Raw genomic sequence first — 23927 nt, 5'->3', positions numbered from 1 at the left:
ATGTTTCACGGAAATTGATTTTTTTTTTTTTTTGCCACACAAGTAATTTAAAGCTAAAAGTAAATTGTTTTTTTTTAATGTTGATATCTATTGTTTTAATCTATGATTAATTATCTTTGTTTCTATTATAATCCTATTTTTGTCCTGATGAGGAGAATATTTCTGTTTTTGTGCTTTTTAACTTATATAAAGCACTCAACAAATACACTTTAGTTGATTTAAAATTCAAATCTACCAACAACTAGAGGAAGTTTTTCTTTTAAAAGTAAACAGTTGATGTTTTCGGCATCATCCGACTGGAATATTCAATTGCATGCAGATATCCACGGGAAAAGATTATTCAGAGACGATCTGTGTTTAAGGCGTTCTGGTTATCGCTGCCTTCTATCTTGTATTCACATAAGGGTCCTATCTCATACATCGTAAATGCCTTGAATCGCTTGCCTCCTTTTTTTAAATTGGCAAGCCCTTCAGGATGAACAGGCAAGTGCATTAAACTGAGATGCCGCACCATTCTCCAAAAAATGCAAATTGGGAAGTTGTTAGTTATTTGATGTTGCTGCTTGGATTCCCCCCCGCCCCCGAAACATCCCTCCACTCCAGTGTTGGTGGTTGAATCGCATGCAGTCCCAGGGACAGGCAGGGGCTGTTTATATGCAGGCCTGGAGCAGGGAAGACAGCGCAGAGACAGATGCATGTCAGAGATAGCAGATCCCATCGGAGGCAGATGCCTCTTATCGCAGGCCTGTTTGCATAATTAGGCCTTTTGATATTCACTCCCTCTGACTGACAAAAAGTATAATTGCAGTATCAAGTACGACAAAAGGTAGGCACAAAATAAACAAGTCAACATAAATAGGGAGAAAAGACGCGGTGTTATTTTTGTCCTGTGGGAAAAGAAGAGGGAGGAAAAAACAGCATTTTGAACTAAATCTGCTGTCAGTCACAGTCAACTGGTGTGACTCGGTGCTCAGAGGCTGGTCCTGTGAATGCCTGCAAAACACTGAGCGTGAGGCCTGATTGTAATTATGCTGGAACTAATATGCTTTTCAAAATGAGCCATTATGAGCTAATGCTGCACTGCCAAAGCCCTGTCTGTTTTTGTCCCTCTGTCTCCAACAGTTTGCAAAGGTATGGCTGACATTGAGGCCATGGGTTATGATATCAGAGAACGGAGACGCTTTACTTTACTGCTTTAGAGTCAGTTGGAGTGGAGGCCATTGTTGCACCTGCTGCCCTTTAAAATGCTTTTAACATGTTTTTAACATGTTTTTGTAGCATTTTTCTCATGATGGAGGACATATATCAAATGATTACCATTAAAACTGCATTTCTGAGTATTAATTTACTCAAATTGTGTTTGAAAAAGCTCAAGTTTGTGATGCAGCAACTGCCATGGAAAGTCTCCCTTCTCTGCTACAATTCGAAATCTATGGACATCGGCTGGTTAGCTCTGATATTGCTCGCTTTTTTTTTTTTTTTTGCTATGCTAATGTTAGCTTGGGCTTGCAAGGAGCTGTAAGCTAATGAGAGAGCGTGTAAAGAAAGGCATGCTGGGATTTCTACGACTACAGTCCTGCACACAACCCAAAAAGGCGACTTTCTAATAAACTTCTAATTTTTGAAAATGACATTTTAAAAAAACAGCATCATCATAACTGAAGACCACTGAAAGTGCGTTTACAATAGAAGAAAAGAATAGGTAGAGTGAGAGGTTAATACGAGAAGAAAATATGTCTTAGAAAATGACATTTTTTAAGATTATTTTGACTAAAAACTGCATCTTTGTAATTAAAAGACCATTGAGAATGCTTTTACACTATAAAAAAGCATAGTTAGAGTGGAAGTTAATGCAAGAGGAGAATATGTCTTAAAAATGACATTTATAAAAATTATTTTTGGTAAAAACTGCCTCATCATAATTGATAGATCACTGAAAATACTTCTAAAATAATAAAAAAGCATATTTAGATTGGTACATTAATGCAAGAAGAAAATATGTCTTTAAAAGGACTTTTTTTAAAATGATTTTGGCTCAAAACTGCATCATCATAGTTGAGAAACCACTGAAAATGCTTTTACAATAGAAAAAATTATAGTTAGAGTGGTACATTCATGTAAGAAGAAAATATGTCTTAAAAAAAATGACATTTTAAAATGCTTTTGGCTCAAAACTGCATCATCATAATTTAAATTCCACTGAGAAGACTTTTACAGTAGCAAAAAACATCGTTATAGTGCGACGTTAATTCAATTTTCTGCACATTTTACGCACATTTTTTTTGTACATGTTTGAAAAACATTTATGGAGATGCAAAATTTCAAAAAAAAAAATTCATTTTCTTGCAAGTTTAGCAAACATGAAATCAGACTTTAACAATTTTAAATAATATTTAAAAACGCACCTGTTTAGAATGGCTTTTAATGCTCTGTAGTGAGTTTTTATTTGTATTGCTCTTTATCTTTTATGTATTTTACATATTTTATGCTGTTTTTTAAATGTTGTTCTCAATTTTTAAACTTTCTTCATTTTATTTTGAAGCCCTGAAAAGAGTTGTAAAGTGCTATAAAAATAAAATAAAATTCATTCATATGATAGCCACATGTTACATATGCATCATAAATGTGTAACCTAATAGACCAATTAGTTAATTGCCTCCATAAACGGACAGCTGTCTGTTTTATTAGCATCAGCTCAGCTTCACTGGTGTAAAGTGAACATTTTAAGGAGGGTTTGAAAAGGGAAACCTTGATGGAGTGTGGAGGGAAGAGCACACATGAGGTGATGAGGATCCCAGCTGCTCCTGGTCTCTTTGGAAGGTCAGCAAAAAAGAGAGGAGCCTTTTAACCTCACAGTAACCCTTAAACTATTACCTTGGAGCGCAGGTCGTCTAAGGCAAGATCGTTGTCTCTGGTTGGAATTAAAGCCTCGTTAAGCCACAATTACACTGCATCTTTAGGGTTCGCTCAGTAGATCATAGACATTTTTCTCCATTTTTTTTTTTTTTTTTTGCACATCCTCCTCGTCTCCACCGAGTTTCAGGAAATTCTCCAGCAGCTTTTCTATGCGTAATCAGACGGACAAACAGACAAAGAAAACGAGATATTGGATTTGATAAAGATGGAGAAGTATTAAAGCTTTTGCTGTGGCCGGTCCTCCCTTCACACCGAATACCATTTCTTAGCATGTTCTTTATTCTCCAACATTTCAATGTTCAAAGGAAATGAGGGGGCAGAAGAAAAGATTATTACACCGCAAGACATTTGAAACTAATTCCAAGAGGTTGTCAGATTTCTCCTGGAATTTTGTTTTACTTTATTAGGAGGTCCCCAAACTACGACTTGCGGGCCGGTTTGGCCCGGCCCGCCAAACTTTTTTGGCTAAATTAGACATTTTTCCAGTTTTAAACTACTTTGGCATTTAGCTACAATTTCCGCTACATGCTAGCTGTTTTGGCTAATTAGGCTCTTTTTCAGTTTTTCAGGCTATTTTGTAGTTTAGCGAATATTCTGGCATTATGCTAGCTGTTATGGCTAAATGAGCAACTTTTCCAGTTTTTAAGGCTAATTTTGCATTTAGCTAATATTTTAGCTACATGCTAGCTGTTTTGGCTAATTAAGGCTCTTTTTCAGTTTTTTTAGGCTAATTTGTAGTTTAGCTAATATTTTTTAGCTTTATGCTAGCTGTTTTGGCTAAATTAGACATTTTTCCAGTCTTTAAACTACTTTGGCATTTAGCTAATATTTCAGCTACATGCTAGCTCTTTTGGCTAATTTTGTTTTTTTTTTTCTTTTTTTTAAGGTTAATTTGTAGCTAAGCTATTATTTTAGCTTTATGCTAGCTTTTTTAGCTAAATTAGACATTTTTTTCTGCTTTTATATTAATTTGGCATTTAGCTAATATTTCAGCTACATGCTAGCTGTTTTGGCTAATTTAGGCTTGTTCCAGTTTTTAAGGCTAATTTGGCATTTAGCTAATATTTCAGCTACATGCTAGCTGTTTTGGCTAATTAAGGCTCTTTTTACAGTTTTTTAGGCTAATTTGTAGTTTAGCTAATATTTTTAGCTTTATGCTAGCTGTTTTGGCTAAATTAGACATTTTTCCAGTTTTAAACTACTTTGGCATTTAGCTAATATTTCAGCTACATGCTAGCTCTTTTGTATAATTTAGTTTTTTTCAGTTTTTTTCGGCTAATTTGTAGTTTAGCTATTATTTTAGCTTTATGCTAACTGTTTTGGATAAATTATGCATTTTCCTGTTTTTATATTAATTTGGCATTAAGCTAAAATTTCATCTACATGCTAGCTGTTTTGGCTAATTTAGACTTTTTTTCGGCTAATTTGGCACTTCGCTAATATTTTTGCTGGCTATTAACTTATTAACTTAACAGTTATTTCAGCCATCAATTTCAGTATCTTCAGCAAATAAATCAATCACAGGTAATGCTATATACGGTATCTAGTTTTTAAAATGTTTTAGTTGTATTTTTTCTGTGAAGATTACAGAAATAGATTATTTAAAATTTGACTGTGTGGTTTTCTTGAAAACCGTAAATATTTACTTTTAGGCTTTGGTTGTTACACTTTTTTCTGTAGCCTACAAACCGACCTAGCCCCCAACACATTGTCATTATTTAATTTACTATTATTCCTAGTAAGAATTTACATTTATAGTAAAAATGTAAAATACTAATTGATATTTTTTTTGCTTTTTGTAATGTTGGTCAGCTAAATCTTTCAGAATCCATGAAAGTCTAGGTAGCTTTGACTCACATAGCTCCCAGTGTTATTTTTCATCTTAATCAAGCATTCGCACTGACAAAGTAGAGTGTAAACCTGATTAATTCCTATTTATAATTTAAATCATTATCGAGGTAAACCTTAGAGGGCCCCTGGAGGAGAGTACACATACAGCACTAATCGTGCCCAGTGGATGGAACATAATTAGATTCTAATTGGACAACAACTAATGAGACAAGGCACGAGTGGTTTATCAATATCCAATGAACCTTTGAGAGGGAATTATTGCAGCCGCATTATGCGGAGGTCTAATCAGAATGTAGCTTTTTGTGGCTGGCGGACCTTTAAAGAGTTGACCTCGGCAGTCGTCGCATTTTATCTTTGGTAATTTAATCTTTTGTAATTTGGAGCTCTGAGGTGGTTGCTTTCTTTCCATTCATTCTCCGTTGCATCAACAAAGAGAGCAGCCGTGTGTTTTTCTCCCACCGAATATAGTCAGCATATAGATGAGTTTTAGACCTTATTTGCTGCAAACACCGCCTGGCTGATCGCTGTTGACCTTCTGGTTCATGTACAAGAGCAGATGTGTTGCAGTTGAATGATTCTGTTGGTATTTAGCAGTCATTAGCGTAGTGGCACAGATTGCTAAAGAGGTTTACTGGTGTGCCAATGCAAACAAAGAAAATAACGAAAGGGGGATTTTATTTTCTTTTTTTTTGAACATATGTCCATTCCGACCCCCGTCTCCTCCCGCTGAGGTGACTTTGGAAAGTGATCTGCAGACTGCCGGGCTGGTCTCAAGTGTCGTCATGGCAAGTTACCGTGTAAATGAATGTACGCTTTTTCATGAAAACCAACAAAGGGGTTATGTGGTGTATGTACATATTCAACTTTGTATGTTCAAGGGTGTCTGCAGTGGTGTGAGCGCGTGCTTCAAGAATCAATCTTTATTAAAAAGGATAAGACTGAAGAATTGATTTAATGAATGCGGCCTCATGTCCTGCAGCCACATGTAATCCGCAGAGAATCATTGAGCATGAGCTCAGGGGGACAAAAAAATGTTCGTAGAAGACTCGTAGAGTGGTCTGTAATGATAGTCTCCACATAATCCCATAATTCCTTGTTTAATTAAACTCTGGAGCTGGCCTTGAGACTTCGCCAGCTCTGTTGCTCTTTTGTTCTCACAGTTGTTATTTGGAGTTTTTTCCTCCACTTGTGCTAAAAGATGTGAGACTCAGGTGAGCGTCTCCAGTCGTAAAAAGGCAGAAATCTCTTCTTGTGCCCTCTTTTTTAAACATCTCCTTTTTTTTTGTCTCCCACACTTTCTGGACTGTGCATGATGCAATCCAACAAGGCCTAGAGCAAGACTGGCACATCACTCCGCCTTGTCAATGTCTCAATGGGGAAATTATGAAAATAAGAATTTTATGACATGAAATGAAAAGGGCCATGTAGTTTGAATAGACATGCAGAGGAGGTGAAAATGATGCAATTTTCTAAATTCAGTTATAATGGTAATGTGCAATGCTAATGCGTATTTGCTGTCAAAAATTCCCCTGTCGGCCTGGATTGTGCAGCTTTGAGCTGCATCTATATTTCTCGAGCAAAAATTCCGCTTGAATGCCTGAAAAGTAACGTCAAATGTGCTTTAATTCGTTTATTGACAGCAGGTGGAAACACACGGGGACTGAATGGATTTGCTGCCATATTGTGCTCTATTTTACACAGTTTGGCTAAGTTGTGTATAAGCAGTGCACCCTGGGCCATTGACAGAGAAAAGCAGGGTGAGGAGCAGCAAGGTGGCCTGTGCAGATTAACCCCTCCACGCACCAGCACCCCGCTCCCTCTCAGCTCTCAGCCTTCACCGCCTCTGGGGCCCCGCTCAAAGGCAGGATTGTATATCAGGGCCTCTTCTATGTTAAATAAATATCCACAGATTAAGATAATATTCTCCCAGTTGTATATTCAGAGTGGAGTAGCTGTCATTTGAATCCTCTGATGGCAAACCTCCTTCTCCACAGCAACAAAGGAGGCTCTTTAAAAAAAAAAAAAAAAAATGTAGATAAACGCTGCGGTTTCCTACTAACAGCCTACGGTTAATTCTCACTAAAGACTCCCTAACTTGTGTTATCTCACCCTCTGTACCCTTCTCTCACCCTCAGGTAGCCGCACGGACGACGGTTCAGACGTGGATTCGGAGCCCGACTTGCCCCTGAAGAGGAAGCAGAGGCGCAGCCGCACCACCTTCACCGCGGAGCAGCTAGAGGAGCTGGAGAAGGCGTTCGAAAGGACGCATTATCCCGACATCTACACCAGAGAGGAGCTGGCTCAGAGGACGAAGCTGACGGAGGCCCGAGTACAGGTCAGACTCAGAACTCCAAACTCATGCAAAAACCTTAAAGCTGCTGTTGTGATCTTGTGGTGCCATTTAAAGTCAAATTTGACTGTATAAATTTAGAGGTTTGCAATCTTACACACTTTAAGAGTCATTTGGGTTGATTTTCGCAGACCTTAAACTAGCAGGAGCCACAAAGTCTCAGCTCACCCTTAGAGAAATCAGATGTATTTATATTAGTGTTCCTATTATTATATTTGACTTTTTTTTAGCATAAAAATAGCCTTTTTTCAAAATGTGATATAACTTTTGATAAAGGTTCTTATGACTTCCTTTCAAAATAAAAGACTTCCTGTGTCACATATCTCATATTTAGGATAATATGAGTTTATTTTGTTGTTTGTGGTGCATCTTCACCAGAAATGCATAAATCTAGCAAACCAAAATTAAATCAGTGACCCTTAATGTATTTTTTAACCTTAAGGGGGCACCTAAAGTACTTTAATTTGTTCATAAATAGAAACTCTGCCTAATAACCCTTGAATATACATTTGTTTGTGCTTACAGACCTCAGATTGATTTTTTTTTTTTTTCTTGGTAAATAGCAATAAACAAATCTGTCAAAATGTTGTTAAACTATGAACCGCTTTAAGGATTGTTGGAACATTATGGGTTTTATCATTCAGGAGCCTCGCAGAGTGACACTGTTCTTCAAATGTTTGTGACTGAATAGGCTAAAGTTTAAAGTTTTCACTTTACAAACTATTTTTTTTTACTTTAGTTATTATTTAAAACTTTAAAAAGGGGTGAAAGAGCCACATGTGCTTTCGGAGCCTCAGGTTGCAGACCCCTGCTTTAAACTATTCTGAACAAAAGTTAAAAACTCTTAAAATTTGATTTTTTTTCTAAAAATATGTACAAAAATGTGGGGTTTCTTAAACTGTGGGGTATAATGACTAATCGACTTAATCGATTAATTGATTTCTTCCTACGATCCAACCAGCTGGATATATCTGAGGCAAATCGAGTAATCATACTGTTATTAAATTGCTTCAAATTGCTGAAATAAATGTATAATAATCAATATGATAGAGGCACTGCAGGTTTATTTTTCCATAACTTAAAAAATCGTCCATCACAACAGACAACACACATGTGATGGCAGCAAAAACTGCATCATGGATTCTTCTATTAATGTTCCATTTGTATTATTTTGATTCGATAAAACAATAGATAGAATTTTATGAGACTGAAATGGGAATTAAATTGACTTTTATCTTGTTGTTTGTTTGTACACATATTTAATTTACACTTTCGCGAGAAATACATGGAATCTAAAAAAAAAAAAAGAAATCACCTCCACCAGGTATTTAACTCTGAGTCACACTGGTTGATTTTGGACTTAAGATCGATTTTAGGTCAGTGAATCGGATCGACGACCACATATTATGATATGAATCCTTAAAATGAGTCATTACACCCCTTAAAATTAAATTACGATTATTTTTCTTTTGAAAATCTTTCTTGATGAGATTATTAACAGAAAATAAGACATTTTTCTTGAAGCAAGGGTGTTTTAATCGTGATTAACCAAAATTCCATAACCTAAATGTCTTAAAAAGCCAATTTTCATGTTGATCTGAAGCCTCTGTTTCCAAAATCTCCTCTGAGGGGGCGTGGCTTTTGCAGCCAAGCTGAGTAGCTCCACCCCTGATTAACCCGACTGATTATGAAGTTTAAATCTTCACAGCTGCTACATAAAACTGTCAGTCAGTGTTGATAATGTCCAATCGTATTATTTTGAACCGGATTCCAGCTCACATGAGGAAGTGAAGATCTTCATGGACAGAACTTCCTCCAAAATCCTGAATCTTTTAGCTAATTCTCCAATGTTTATTGGCGTTGCTGTTGTAAAATGAACCGCCGTTATATGAAACTCTCACAAAAAATCCAGTGATGCTGATTTGACCACAGAAATGTGAACGGCGGCTCATTTGACTGCAGTCATCTGGAAGATCTTCTCTTCTCCAGCACCTGAACTAGACACACCAGCCGGACCAGATGAGGGTTTAGTGCATGAGTAGCAGAGCTGCTGTGATATAAAGAAGATCATTAATTTTAACAGTTTAATTGACAGTGATTTAAAAGGAGAAATACTCAGAAATGCAAAACTGAAATAGTTTTGTTCTCTTTCATACGGAAAATGCCACAAATACATTTTAAAAACTCACAAAACATGATTTTCATCAGAAGGGGACTTTGAGAGAGTGACGGGACCTCAAAGTGAGCCTCATGTCGAGCAGAGAGAGCCTCTTCCATCAGCGCTGGTTAAAAAGCCTTCAGAGCGCTGTGCAAACAGCAAAAAAAATGTTTTACAAAAAAGACACCACTTGTTCTTCCAACCAGAGCACTGATGTATTCATCTATCCAACCATGTTCCCCTTTTATCATAGCTCACTGTGAAATTTTGGGGAGTTTGCCTTCCATTATTACCCTTCATGTTCAAACGCTTGACAGAGAGACTTCCTGCTTCCATGCTCCCGAGCAGAGCGAGCTGGCTCTGACAGCCTGAGCGCTCCTCGCTTGTATGTGAGATTGAAGAAAGATGTGTACAGTAGAGTTACAGCAGCAGCTGTTCCCCCAACGAGGGAGAAGGAGAGGGGGAAGAAAGGGGAGAGAAAGGGAACGCATTCCTGATGGATTTCTCATTTCGGCCTTTGGCCAGGATCTCATCCCATCACTTTCAAGCTTGCCGCTGCTTGTAAAACCCTCCACATATCACACAGGGCTCCTCATCCTCTCCAGGGACCCCATGGCCCGACAACAACATTAATCAATCAGCCACTTGTAGTAAAAAAAAAAAAAGAAACGGGGGGGAAATGCGGGTGAGGGGTGTGTAGGTTAGCCCTCTCTTCTTACCACAGACTCACATTAAAACTACCCAAACTCCTCACCGCATGCTAACTGTTCATCACACTGCCAACACGCAGCTCTGGAAACTGATTCCACACATGTCTTTGTCTGTCTTGAAGCCCCCCCCACCCCCAAAACATGCAAGAGTGTCCAATATATCCGTGTGTTTAATAATTCACTCAGAATGATCTCATGGCTGTTTGGAAACAAAGGTAAAAAAGAAAAAAGAATAAAGAACGACGTCCACACCGGAATTGTGCCTTCAAGAATGTGTGTTTAGAGGTGTAAATCTTTCACAGCTCTATTCCGATGTATGACAAAATTAGTGTCTTAATTCCGGCCAAAAACAAATCAGGATCATTAATCTTTCTTCCATAATCAATTTTAAAACGGTTGGTACTTCCGTGAATTAAAGGGAACGCCTGTAAACGTCACTAACAAATCCAGGTCCCTGATTGGTCAAAGTTCAACGGGTTTAACTTTTAACACACATTCAATGGACGCATGTTTTGTACGTAGAGCCCAAAAACTTGTACAGCTAGAAGTGAACTTAAGCGTGATCCTAATTCTAGTTGTGATTATGCTGATTAAAATGAAATAAAATAACATTTATAGAGAAAGTTTGTCGTTTCGTCGCTTCACCGTTAATTTGAACCTTCATTTATAAGGCAGGTGGATTGAGAACCATTTTTCATTCACACCTGAGTACACATCAGCAACACAGAAGCTACACAACAGTGTAATCAGTTACATGCAGATAAAAACATGACATTTTCTCACATCAGTTTTTAAATATTTATAGTAAAAAGCCTTCATGAGGCACCAAGTTAAAAACTTCAATAAAAAGACAGAAGGAAACCCATTAAAAACACACACAACACGGCTAATGATCAGGTGCTTCAGCTCTTATCAGAATTATCATCAAGCCACTAAAACTTCCTAAATTAAGCGCATAGAAATGCCCATGATGTGAAATCCCCTTATGACATTTTTTTTGCTTTAATAAACGTTCCAAGCAGTGTTTTAACTCTGATTATGAAGTTTTAACCAAAATCTCACAACCTAAATGTCTTAAAAAGTAATCTTTCATGTTGATTTGAAGCCTCTGATTCCAAAATCTAATCTGAGGGGGCGTGGCTTTTGGAGCTTCCTCCAAAATCCTGATTCTTTGTCCTTCCAGTTCACCAAAGACTCTTTTAGCTTATTCTCCAATGTTTATTGCTGTGATCAATACATTCAATCATTGGTTTCTCAGAGTTCTTGATAAAATAATGAAAGCTAACATCAAAATGCTCTTTCGTTGATTTATAATCCTTTCCAACTGCTGTCAAATGAACCGCCGTTCACATTTCCGTGGTCACATCAAGAAGCTCAGTGGCGTCTGTCTGCAACAGTTTGATTGACATATTTAAAAAGAGAAATACTCAAAAACAAAATGATTTCTTATTACTTTTATTCTCTTTCATAAGAAAAATGCCACACATACATGTTAAAATCTCAAAAAACAGTTTTTTTTTTTTTTTAATCGGATGGTTACTTTAATGGAGCAGTGTGCCAAATATTTAGGGAGCAGCGTTACCAGAAGTGGCTGAACATGAGAGCAGGACTAGAAAGACACTGGAGTGACTGCTGCCTCTTTGCAGTTAGATAATCGACTTAAATAATCTCATGTGAAAACCTGAGGAATTTGAGTCATGGCTATAATTTGTTAATGCTGTTTTCCTCTTAATCTAATTTCTTAAAGCTTTGAAAGTCTCAAAAGGTCAACTCAAACTTAATTTTCTAAGAATGCTATCAAGTAAAAGGAGCTCTAGTAGCCAAAATAAATGCCCTTCGTAAGGCTGCAGGAACAGTTTTTCTGTGGATGTAAACTTTAAGTTAATCAAATTTAAAACCTTTTCTTTTTTTCTTGCTTGTATAACTAAAAAAGCGAAACAAAGTCCCACACGAGGGTGCCCACATGGCCCAGTGTGAATCAGAGGAGAGGACGCCCTTTGGCCCGAGTGTTCTCCAGAACAGCTGCAATGACGCATCCTGCAGATGTCCAGAGAAGCTGGGGGGCTGTGGATGAGTCTCCAACACTCATATTTTACCAGGAATGTGTCATGCTTCTCTGTCATCCATTTGTCATTAAACATGGCGATAATGTGGAAAGCAGTTTTTAAACGTACGCAGAGAGCTTCAGCCGTCGATGAATTCTTACGGAAGTGACAAGTGTTTGGCTGAGCTCTGACTCCAAACCTAAACTCGTAAACACGGCTACCACCCTCGCCTGTCATTTTAAGTAGCTCTCGCCATCTATCTTGGTCAGCGCGACTGCCCTTTTCATGGCGTTCCCTTACCCCCACGAGCCCTGCAATGGTTTTATCACCCCACCTGACAAATTGTGTGATGTGATCCATATCTCTCAGCAATTAGTTCCAGCCTGTCTCCGTTGGAGTGGATGCTGCCAATTCTACCTGCACTAAATCCTCCGCTAATGCTGTGTGCTCCTTCCCTTTCCATCTGATAACCTCTCAGTTCTAACAGAAGCCGAGCAGGGGAGGACCAGGTGCGCTCAGGAGAAGGTGGCTGTAAATCAGCTCTCACGGATGAGGCAAATTACATATTTAAAACGGAAGTTTTTAGGAGCAATGCAGCTCATCATCCCAGCATGCCACTGCCAGCTCGCTTTACCAAATCTGTCACATAGGTCCTCTTTCATTACCAATAAACATTCTGCATGTAGCTATTATAGTTAGTGGAATCTAATAAGGCATAAGCATGGCTTTTTACGAAGCGTGCAAATCAATTTGGTAAAAAGTTTCCTCCTTTATCTGTGGCTTGTGCAAGCCTAAATGAGAGCACAGGGGGAAACGGCAGACTCCTTCAGCATTAGATGATGGAGTTGGATGCTCGGTTTGTCCCGATAAGTTTCAATGGTCACCAGTAAACCCAACGGAATTCCCGCAAGTGCTGGTTTACTTTTCATAAAGGAATAAATAGGATTTATGTCGATCGCTGGGGCAAAATTGTTGCCGTGCATCAATATGAATGTTCTAACACTTTCTTATTATTAGAATTTAAATGACTTTGGTACAGTGCTTCTGTACTCCTGATACTTATCAAGCTAATCCCACTCTCCTCACAAATTCACACTTCTAGCTACTTTAATTAGCATAGTGCCAGTCTGGAAGGCAGGCAGGCAGGGAGGGGAAAGACGAGAGAAAAGAAGGAGGAGGATGAGTGGAGGGGGGGATTGCGTGGTACGAGACAGAAAAGGATTTATATGTTGAGGCTGGTTGCATCACCTCTTTGCATTTTTGTGGGTATAAAGTCAGCGGCCCATTTTGTTTTGTCATTATCTCGCGCTGCTTTGGTATTTATCTAACGAATGTTGCAAATTGGCTTCACACATTCAGGTATTTGCAGCACTAAATCACGGAAGATCCCATTGAATAAAAAATAAAAAAGCACCAACACGGTCAATATATTTGTATTTTATTTTCTCTGCGCGCCAAAGGGGTTTTATCTCTGATCTGCGAAGGCAGAATGTCATTCTTTTTATTTTTCCCTGACATTGAATGAAAGATTTAGATCTAAAAGACACATTTATGCAGGAATTCACGATAAGGTAAAATTGTTAGCACTGCTTGTGATCCAATTTAAGGTTTGATGTTTGTATCAACAACCTCCCTTTTGTGCTCTATTATTTTCCCCACAGCGATCTGCAGATGCAACCATTTCATTTAGCAAAAACAAAAATTCTGCAGGTGGTGGAGCTGCAGCTTTCTGTGCTGCTGCAGAGAATTAAACCGGATTGAGAGCAGAGAAGAATCTGGCGTCCAAGGTGACTTTGTGATCAGGTTCCAGCCTCAAATCCTCAGCTTCAGGCTGTATGTTAGTTCAAGAGTGGATGTGCGAAGGTGCAAGACTGCACTCGTGTTGCATGCATTTGTGTGATAACATATGGGCACGCGTGCATTCCCACTTGAGTGTAGGTTTATCCCTGAGAACCTGAGGACCGTAGAAAGCCACTCTGTGCTGCACAGTTGCTTCCATAATCATTGGAGTGGATGTATACCGCATCTTTTATGTTTATTTCAAAAAAACTGTTCGTGGAATACATCATTTTGTTGAAGTTATGTGTTTTTATACCCCCATATTACAGCAAAAATACAGAAAAAGAGTTAATTCCAGAAGATTATAATGCGAAATAGCTTTTTTTAATTCAAAATTAAGCTTAATTAGTGACCCATGTGGACGCCAGGTTCTAAGACGGAGAAGTATCTCATAATTTCTCCTTACAGGTGTGCATTCACTTAAAATATCTTTGAAAAGAAACAAAAAGAAATTTAAATTTAAATTTTCTGGCAAAAATACATTTGGGTGTTGATAAAAAATATACACAAAACAACCAAAAATGTTAAAATGAGTTCTTTCTTCAATATAAAATTTGATTTAAAAGCAAACTTCTAAACCTGACAAAAGTCTGATGCCCCCAACCTCCAAAAAAGGGAATATCAGATTCAACCTTTTAAAAAAAAAAGGGAAAGTGGTGTCAATATTTAAGTGTTTTTGTGTCTGCTGTGATTGAGCACCTCCTTCCTCAGCTTGGATGACAAAGGCCGAAGGAAGTTAAAGTGAGCATAAAAGAGAGGTGGAGTGAGTGGATGAGGTCGGAGGTGAAGTGGCACAGCGGGGTGGGGGGATCGGGAGGGCAAAGAGGGGAAAAAGGGGGTGCCCCTCACTCCCCCTCCCCTCCCTCCCTCCTCCGGGCCAGGCAGCTGTTTGTCTGGCCCGGTTGGGGCTTAGTTCACGTCGCAGCATGCTCCACTACATCCCAATGGCGTAAATTTCATTGGAGCCGCATTTGTTTTGGAATAGCTCGCTTGAGGGATTTCGGGGACGGCTCTTTGGAAGCAATCGGGCTTGAGATGAAGATTTCCTGTTGGTTTTTTCCATTTGTGCCGCTGAAGTTTGGCCTTTTCAGCGGCACTCACACGGCTAGCCGCAATCGCCTGTTGCATCTTATTTTTCCTCCTTGTAAACGAGCCAAAAGGCGGAGAAGTTCTTTACAGAAGTGTAAAAAGAACCACATTTGAATTAAGATCTCTGTTGGGCTGAGATCCCTTGTAGGGCCTATATGAGTTCTGTCTTATGTATGTTTGTGTGTGTAAAAAGAGGCAGCCCCCCGAAAAGCAGAGTACGTGGCTGTGTAAGTCCCCTTGAAAGTGTCGCTCTTTAAGACCTGTTTAAAAGGGACGCCCCCTCTTTGTGTCCACTGTTCTCCATGGCGTATGGAGGGGCTTTTGTCCCCCTCTTTCATGTGCGCTCACAATAGCGCCGGCCGTTTGAAACACAACAGTAGATGAACTGCGCTGACAGTGTATTAAACTCTGATGAATTGCTTGTGCGAGGCATAGATCAATGTCCTTCAACCCCAAGCACACAGTGAAGCCTCAGCCTTGTCTTGGTTAAATGGAACAGGTTGCTGGCTCCTTTCAAAAGAGCCTGATTATATTCATGTTTTGTTGAAGCAGAAGGCTTTTTAAAATGTGTAAATCTTTTTGCCATTCTAAAGAGTCCGCTTCCATTCAGGAAACTGACATTGTGAGTTTATTCTCTTTGGGTGCTGCTCATCTAGCAACTTTTTTCTTGATAAAACAGACATAGAAACATTTTGGTTTTTTCAAATATTCTTGACTACAAAAACTTTTGGAAAGTATGATAGAAGCCCACCTCTGACCTTTGAATGACTTCTATCCTATGAGAGGGGCTTAGAGCGGCCTGTTTACACAGATTGGAGCTTCAGCCACTTAAGAATAACAGAAGCTGCAGACTAGAAGTTTGTAAAATAAAGTTCAAGTAGCGTCTAACTTGGAGAAGATTTTCTGTGGAGTTCCACAAGGTTCAGTAATTGGACCAAGATTATTTGGTATTTATTTATTTTTTTTGTCAACAAAGTTGAGATTTATTATGTTTGCTGATGATACCAATATGTTTTGTTCAGGACACAATATTGACGAGTTGCTGAATGTGGTTGAACAAGAATTTAATTTAATTAAGAAATGAATATCTCTAAAGGAAAATAAGAAAAATGTATGATATTTTCTGGTTATAAAAGGGTTGGAAATGTGCGTTTTAGGAGTAATAATTGTAATAAATTGGCAATCTCAGATAGATTATGTAAAACATAAAGTTTCTAGATCTAATGGTATTCTGTTTAAAATCAAGGATGTAATAAGCAATAAGAGTTTGTATCTTGTTTATTAGTTGTTCTGTATCTTTCATGTTGTGCAGAAATTTGAGCAAATGCAGAAAAAACCATCAAGAAATCTTTGGTTAAATTACAAAATAAAGCTATTAGTGTCAGTATCTGGTGCTCCGGTGTTAAAGTATGGAGCCCCTAAAGGGACATCCAAGTAAAAAAAAATTGAAGTAAAAAAACAAACAAACTTTTGGTTATTATCTGGTGTGCACTAGATAGTAACCAGATTTTTTTTAACAGTGTGCACCAGTTGGTAAACGGTGTACATCAGATAGTAACCAGAAAAAAAAAAAAAAATTGCTCACTATCTGGCGCACAGGTTATAACCAGATTTTTTTTTTCTAGTGTCTGGTGCGCACCAGTTACTATCTGAATCTGCAGGAATTAAGTTGATCGTGTCAATGGTTGAAAAGTTACAGTAAATCAAAGAACATAAACTGCAGAGCTCCGGTGTTAAAGGGTTAAAATAACACAGATTGTTTTTCATTAGAAACGATCATTAATATAATTCAAGTATCAAGACTCTCCTGGTGGGTTTAGGGTCCACAGATCTGCAGATCTGTAACCAAAAAAAAAGAGGAATTTCAGTCAAACTGAATAAAAAAACTGTTGTTTTTCTTTTCAAATCTTAATCCTCCAGGTGTGGTTCAGCAACAGAAGGGCTCGGTGGCGTAAGCAGGCTGGAGCCAATCAGCTAGCAGCTTTCAACCACCTTCTCCCCGGAGGGTTTCCCCCGACCGGGATGCCGACTTTACCCACATACCAGCTGCCCGAGTCCAGCTACCCCAGCACCACCCTGTCGCAGGGTAAAACTCTGGCTCCACACTAACATACGCCATGCTGTGTTCTCTGACGTTAATCCAATTCCAGCAAAAGATTACATTAGTCCTGTTTATTAGTGGTATGCATTCATATTTTATGTACATGTTAATAAGGGTGAATCATGTGCTGCACATAACAGCCATACAGCAAGTAGTTATCTTTCATAATCACATCTTTGCCACAGTGAAAGATGGTTCACATTTCGCTTGTTTTGTAAAAGTATTTTCAGTAAAAACAGTTCTGACACATGATCTGACCAGCATAATCAGCTGTTCTGTTGGCCTCATTTTCTTCCTATTTTTATATATTTGTTTGTGTTCCTCAGAGGGCAGCAGCACTCTCCACAGACCCCAACCACTGCCTCCCTCCTCCATGCATCAGGGAGGCCTGAGCGCTGACAGCAGCTCCGCTTACGGCCTGTCGTCAAATCGCCACAGTTTCTCCAGCTACTCCGACACCTTCATGAGCCCCTCAGCATCCAGCAACCACATGAACCCAGTTGGCAACGGGCTCTCCCCGCAGGTCAGTCCGACGTCTGCGGCTATGCTGCCTCATGAGGTGCCGTTAGCACTCTTTAGTCTGCCTCCTCCCTGCTGCTCCTCTTCCTCTTCTTCTTCTTCTTCTTCATCGGAATGTTTAATTGTATTCATTAAAAATCTGAAACAGCATGTTCAGCAAAATAACTGCCAGGGTGGGCTTTTATGTTCGCCTTTCCAAAGCCCTGGATTTATTTTAGCTACTCCAAATTGCTACATTTGTAAAACAATTGGATTAACATCAACAAATTAAAATTCATCTTGATAGCACCGCAAGTGCTCAAGCTGCTCCAAACAGCGGTTTCGACTTCCCTGGGACATCTAAATCCTGCGCAGTGCAGTGCGAATGCATGCAGATGAAATAATTAGCTAAAGCTTAAAAATGTAGACCCATAATCTTCTTCGTGTAATTGTCTGCAGCTGCTAAGAATGTGCCATATGTGAGTTTGTTCGTGTCTTTTCTGAGCGGATCTGTGTGACAGAGGAGCGGAGAGCGCTGCTGGTCATTTCGCCTCTGTGCTCGACTGTTAACCCTTTAACACCCGAGGCGTCGCTGGTGACGCTTACATGCAACATCTTTAACATACTGTAACTTCTCAACACGATCAGCGTAATTCCAGTAGATTCTGAAGGAAGCTGCTGTTCTCCTTCAGTATTATTATTACTGGAATTATGTTGATCGTGCTAACAATTAAAAAATTACAGTAAATCAAAGAACATAAATACTGGAGCTCCAGTGTTGAAATATGGAGCCCCTAAAGGGACATAAAAGTAAAAAAAAAATCTAAGTATTTAAAAAAAAAAAAATATCTGGTTACTGTCTGGTACGCATCAGTTAGTAACCAGAATTATTTTTTCTAGTGCACATCAGAATCTGCTGGAATTACGTTGATCATGCTAACGATTAAAAAAAATACAGTATATCAAAGAACATAAATACTGGAGCTCCAGTGTTAGAATATGAAGTTAAAAAAAGTTGAAGTAAAGAAGAAAAAAAAATTCTGGACACTATCTGGTGTGGAGCAGATAGTAACTAGTGCACATCAGATAGCAACCAGAAGAAAAAAATGTGGTTGCTATCTGGTGTGCACCAGACAGTAGCTGGTACACACCAGATAGCAACCAGATTTTTTTTAGTTTTTTTTTTTAATCTGGTTACTATCTGGTGTGCACCAGCTAGGAACCAGAATTTTTTTTCTAGTGTCTGGTGCACATCAGGTACTATCTGGTGTGCAACAGAAAGTAACAAGAAAAAAAATGTACTTCAATTTTTTTTACTTCGATAGTAACTGGTACACACCAGATAGTGCCCAGAAAAAAAAAATGTCTGATGCGCACCAAATAGTAATTTTTTCTTGAAACAGAAGTAGTAACTGGAACACATCAGATAGTAACCAGATTTTTTTTATTTAAAAAAAATCTGGTTACTATCTGGTGTGCACCAGCCAGGAACCAGAATTTTTTTCTAGTGTCTGGTGCACATCAGGTACTATCTGGTGTGCAACAGAAAGTAACAAGAAAAAAAATGTACTTCAATTTCTTTTACTTCGATAGTAACTGGTACACACCAGATAGTGCCCAGAAAAAAAAAATGTCTGATGCGCACCAAATAGTAACCAGAATTTTTTTTTTCTTGAAACAGAAGTAGTAACTGGTGCGCACCAGATAGTTACCAGATTTGTTTTTTTTTCTTTTTAAAAATCTGGTTACTATCTGGTGTGCACCAGTTAGGAACCAGAATTTTTTTTCTAGTGTCTGGTGCACATCAGGTACTATCTGGTGTGCAACAGAAAGTAACAAAAAAAAATGTACTTCAATTTTTTTTACTTCAATAGTAACTGGTACACACCAGATAGTGCCCAGAAAAAAATGTCTGATGCGCACCAAATAGTAACCAGAATTTTTTTTTCTTGAAACAGAAGTAGTAACTGGTGCGCACCAGATAGTTACCAGAAAAAAAAAGTGCTTTAATTTTTTTTTTTTTTTAGCTTCAATGTGCCTTAAGGGGCTTCCCTTAAACAGATAGATTTTTTTTCTCTCTATGTATGAATTTTTCCATCTTGGTGCATGCTATTGTGTGCTATTTCTAAAAGGCGCAGGATTTTTAATTGTTAACCTCTTTTGGACACCTCAGTTAATGAGCGTTTAAATGTCACTCTGTGGTAAGGGGTTGAGCTGTAAGTAGCACTGAATGGAAAAAAATGATTTGTATTGATGCAAATCGTGTAAACGGAGTGAATTATACACAATTACCCATCAATACTGGCCAGTCTTGCCCACCCTCACCAACAAGATGTGGTTAACAGGCAGAAAATAAGATTGAAATGGTGTGTAAAGAGTTGAAAATGAATTTCAATGCTGCATTTGTCCACAATTACCCCGTCGTTCACACGTGTTTTATTGGGAGTTTTTTTTTTTTTCCTTTTTTTTTTTTTAATATTTCTCAAAGCAGATTGGAAACATTCTTGGTATTACCCTCTTTCTTCAAAGAAGAAAGAATTAAGGATTTTGTGACAAAAAAGAGATTTTCTCTCCTGCTGGAGCGACGGAGGATAACATGGAGGCTCACAGCGTGTTTGATTGTTAATCGTGGCACCGCGGTTTTAGCTGCTAATGCTCTCGCTGCAAACCTGCAGAAAAAAAACACCAGGAACGAAGAGTGATTTTAGTGCTATTATATACATATTTTTTCATTAATGGGGCTCCACTACTGGCATGGGGTGCCCTGTCGCGCTCTTCCCCTTTCTTCTCATGCAATTGGAGAATGTCGTGGGATATTAAACATTTCCTGTCACAGTGAGGATTAGGACAGGAGCTTTTGGGCAACTGTACAGCATGGATTCAATTACTCTTTCAAAGTGTGATTGATGAAGGTCTTTTCAAAGACATACTTAACAAGCATTTTATTTGCGCATTGTTTGGTTTTTTTTTTCTTTTTTTTAAGTTTATTCTGCTACTTTAGAGTCAATTGGAGTCTGTGCATGTTTCATGGATGTTTTCATGGCACACTGAGATGGAAACGCTCCGTGTGCCAACAGAATATTGTGTGGCATTCCTATCAGTCTCTCAGCATGGAGATACACGTTCCCTCCGTCAGCAGAAGGGGAAGTTAACTTTCTGTTGCTGCATCCCGCTGAGCTGGCCAACCCACTTCAAAAGCATAAATATTCACTTATTCAAAAAAAATCATCTTACGGTGCAGAAAACTTTTAGATTCAATGCTCAGGTTGGTTTTTGCTGTTGTTTTTAGGGATGCAACGATACAGTTCGATACGTTCCTCAATTTGAGCGTCACGGTTCGATACATATTGAAAAAAAAAACTACTAATCTACAGATTATGATTTGTTTTGCAAACAGAAATAACATAACAAAAAATTCTGTTTTTTTTCAAGTGCACAGTTCTTGGAACCGTACTAAAAAATTAAAAAATTAAACCAATAGTCCATATGTGACAAAGTCGAGGCCCGGGGGCCGGATCTGGCCCTCCGTGTAAATATATATATTTTATTGTTATTAATGGCCCGATGTTATCTTGCGCTTATTTTTAACTTGTATAAGTTTGAGAAAATATATTTTTATAGAGAGTAAAAAATTGAAAGTTATTTAAGGTTTAAGTTGATTTATTCTGGAATAATATTTTTACCTTTTTATTATTCATAATTATGTTAAAAAGATTTTTTAGGCTGTTTTGGAGTTTAGCTATTGTTTCAGCTACATGCTAGCTGTTTTGGCTAATTTAGGCTTTTTAAAAGTTTTTAGGCTGTTTTGGAGTTAGGTTAATATTTACACGCTAGTTTTTTGTGGAGTTTAGCTAATATTTCAGCTACATGCTAGCTGTTTTGGTTAATTTAGGCTTTTTTTCTTTCTTTTTAAGATAATGTAGGATAATATTAGGATAGTTAGGATAATAGGATAATATTTACACGCTAACTGTTTGGCTAATTAGTTTTGTATTTTGTTTTTTAGGCTATCTTGAAGTCTAGCTGTTTTTTCAGCTATATGCTAGCTGTTTTGGCTAACTGAAGCGTTTTAAAGTTTTAGTTAAATTCAATTCAATTTTATTAATATAGCCCAAAATCACAAAGAAAATTTACCTCATTGGGCTTCATGAAAGTAAAAAATTAGCTTTAAAGTCTTCAATAAACGTGTATACTGTTTGGCCCGCGGTTTGGATTTTTACCACATGTGCAACTGAGTTTGACACCCCTCCAATATCCTCTGCCACCATAGTTTAGACTGCAGAAGGGTGGAATAAAAAGTCACGTTCTATGTGGGTCTTAATCAATCAGATTGAGAAAAAAAATATGAATAACTAATGATGGTGCTTGGGGGGCTGGACCAAATGTGGAGGAGGGCCGGATCTGGCCCGCGGGCCGTAGCTTGGGGACCCCTAATCTAAACCAAACCAGTTTAAAACATTTGGAACCAACTTACTTTGAATTCCAAATAAAAAAACAGCAACACATGAAAGTGTACTATCCCTTAGCTGTCAGTCATTTGTTCATTCACCTTTACACTCTTTTGTTTCTTTGTTGTTTTTAGCATTTAGCTATAACTTTTATTTTTCCTGGCTCGAACTTCCACAGGGTGGGCAAAGTAATTTCTGGCAGGGAGTGGGCGGCGATTTTTTTCCAGCAGACGAAGACATGAATACGAAGACAAAAATTAAAATAAAATTGTTTAATTCTTGTAAATATAGCGTAAAACCGCCTGTGTGCTGCCCCCTACAGGTTGAAATGAGATATTACAGTTGAATTTTGTTACTGGTCAAACCATGTCAGTTTCAGAAGTCTCACGTCATTGTCTGCAGCTCCAGTAATGATAAAAGTCAAGCCCCCAAGCCCCACCCCTCTGACTGGATTTTCAAATTTCGATTGTGGGTGGAGTCAGCCTCCAACTTCCCTGTTTGGTTACCCTTGAAGAAATAAAATGTGTATTAAACCATCGAACGCACATTGAAAGGTTTGGTTTTATATTGAATATTGTTGGATCCCTAGTTACTTTGGAGTTGAAAAGTCAAAATAATAATAATAATAATAAAAAACCAACAATAACACAATCCCAACATCTCAAAGATACTCTCGGAAGAATTTGATGCATCTGCTTGCTGGAGATATGCTTGTGCATTGGTATGTGCAAGCTATTTCTCCAAGTGCCTGGTATTGATAGCCTTGCAGTTGCTGTAAAGATTGACAAATATTCTGTGATTCGCAGTAAATGGGCTGCGGTGGCGAGGTGCCATGTCTGTAATGGAATCCTGCAGCGTTCAGCAGTCCCGACAGGAGCTCGCTTCCATCCCAATCCCATAACCTATCCCGACAGCTCACATTTTCCCATTACAGGCAAGAGGCAAAACCCATCCACTCTCCAGACTGCTTGGTGTCATTGTGGGATGTACAATGTGTTTGGCCGGTTGAGGGAGGCGGTGTATTAAAGGGTCAGAGTGAAGCTGTGCCTGACTGGGCAAAAGGTATGAAACCAGAAGTGTGTTTTTGTTGTTGGTGTCCTTTCATTTACCAGCACAGCAGGTGTTGGGGAAACGGAAAAGACAGGGGCACGAAGGATGGGGCGTTCAGCTCCGTTTTTACCATCATAGAAGCTCAAAAACCCAAACGTGAACCCTTTTTTAATTGATGCTTTGATGGTCAGAAGTCAATTATTTCTGAAGAAATAGTTTTCTTTCAACAAAGCTGAGGATGGAAGAAGACCTTTAGGTATTTTTTTCCTCCAGATGATGCTCAGCAGACAGATTCATGGGTATTGCATATGTGTGAAAACATTTGGGTGAATTCCTCATCATTGCATGACAGGGACACCTGCTGGGGGAGGGAAGAAAACAACTGCTGGACTGGCTGCAGAGCTGGAAGATGAGCAGAACTTGGGTTTCACTCTTGTGGGAATTCCAAGAATCGGGAAAAACGTCCAAAGCTAGGAAGGAGATTTTCAAGCCGGAGAGAGATGTTTTGGATAAGGATGTTGCTGTTTTGATGGAGAGGAAGTTGAAAAAGTTTTGTGGTGAATTTTTTTTTTTTTTTTTTTTTTCTCACAGTTTTGTGGAAGTGTTTCGGAATGACAAGGATGTGTATACGAGCAGGGCCTTTGGGCTGTATGAGTGGGCCGGGCCTACACAAACACACACACATACGTACACATACACAGGATCAGAGGCAGAGCGACTCTCACCCCTGCCTCCCTTTGATCTGTGTCCCCAGGCCTGCCTGCCCGCGCGGCGCTGCACCGCACCACGCACGCTGACACCATGCTCACCAGCAACTCCCCACAACTGTCTGAGAGAGATAAGCCAGGGGAGACTCCAAACTGTGCTGCTGC

The 23927-nt window shown here is 38.7% G+C and overlaps 1 protein-coding gene across 2 annotated transcripts in view; it reads left to right on the top strand.

Annotated features, from left to right (window-relative positions):
- The window catches only part of pax7a (paired box 7a), a 53562-nt gene that overhangs the window by 15639 nt on the left and 13996 nt on the right, over window positions 1–23927 (top strand). For both annotated transcript variants that reach the window (XM_024270144.2, XM_024270143.2), the window contains exons 5-7: window positions 6903–7102; window positions 16879–17044; window positions 17386–17582. In XM_024270144.2, the coding sequence (XP_024125912.1) occupies window positions 6903–7102; window positions 16879–17044; window positions 17386–17582 (563 nt within the window). The remainder of the gene's footprint in view (window positions 1–6902; window positions 7103–16878; window positions 17045–17385; window positions 17583–23927) is intronic.

Source organism: Oryzias melastigma, linkage group LG5, assembly GCF_002922805.2.
Source record: "Oryzias melastigma strain HK-1 linkage group LG5, ASM292280v2, whole genome shotgun sequence".
Taxonomy (NCBI): domain Eukaryota; kingdom Metazoa; phylum Chordata; class Actinopteri; order Beloniformes; family Adrianichthyidae; genus Oryzias; species Oryzias melastigma.
The sequence above is the reverse complement of the archived record's forward strand: the minus strand, read 5'-3'. Positions and strand labels throughout refer to the sequence as shown.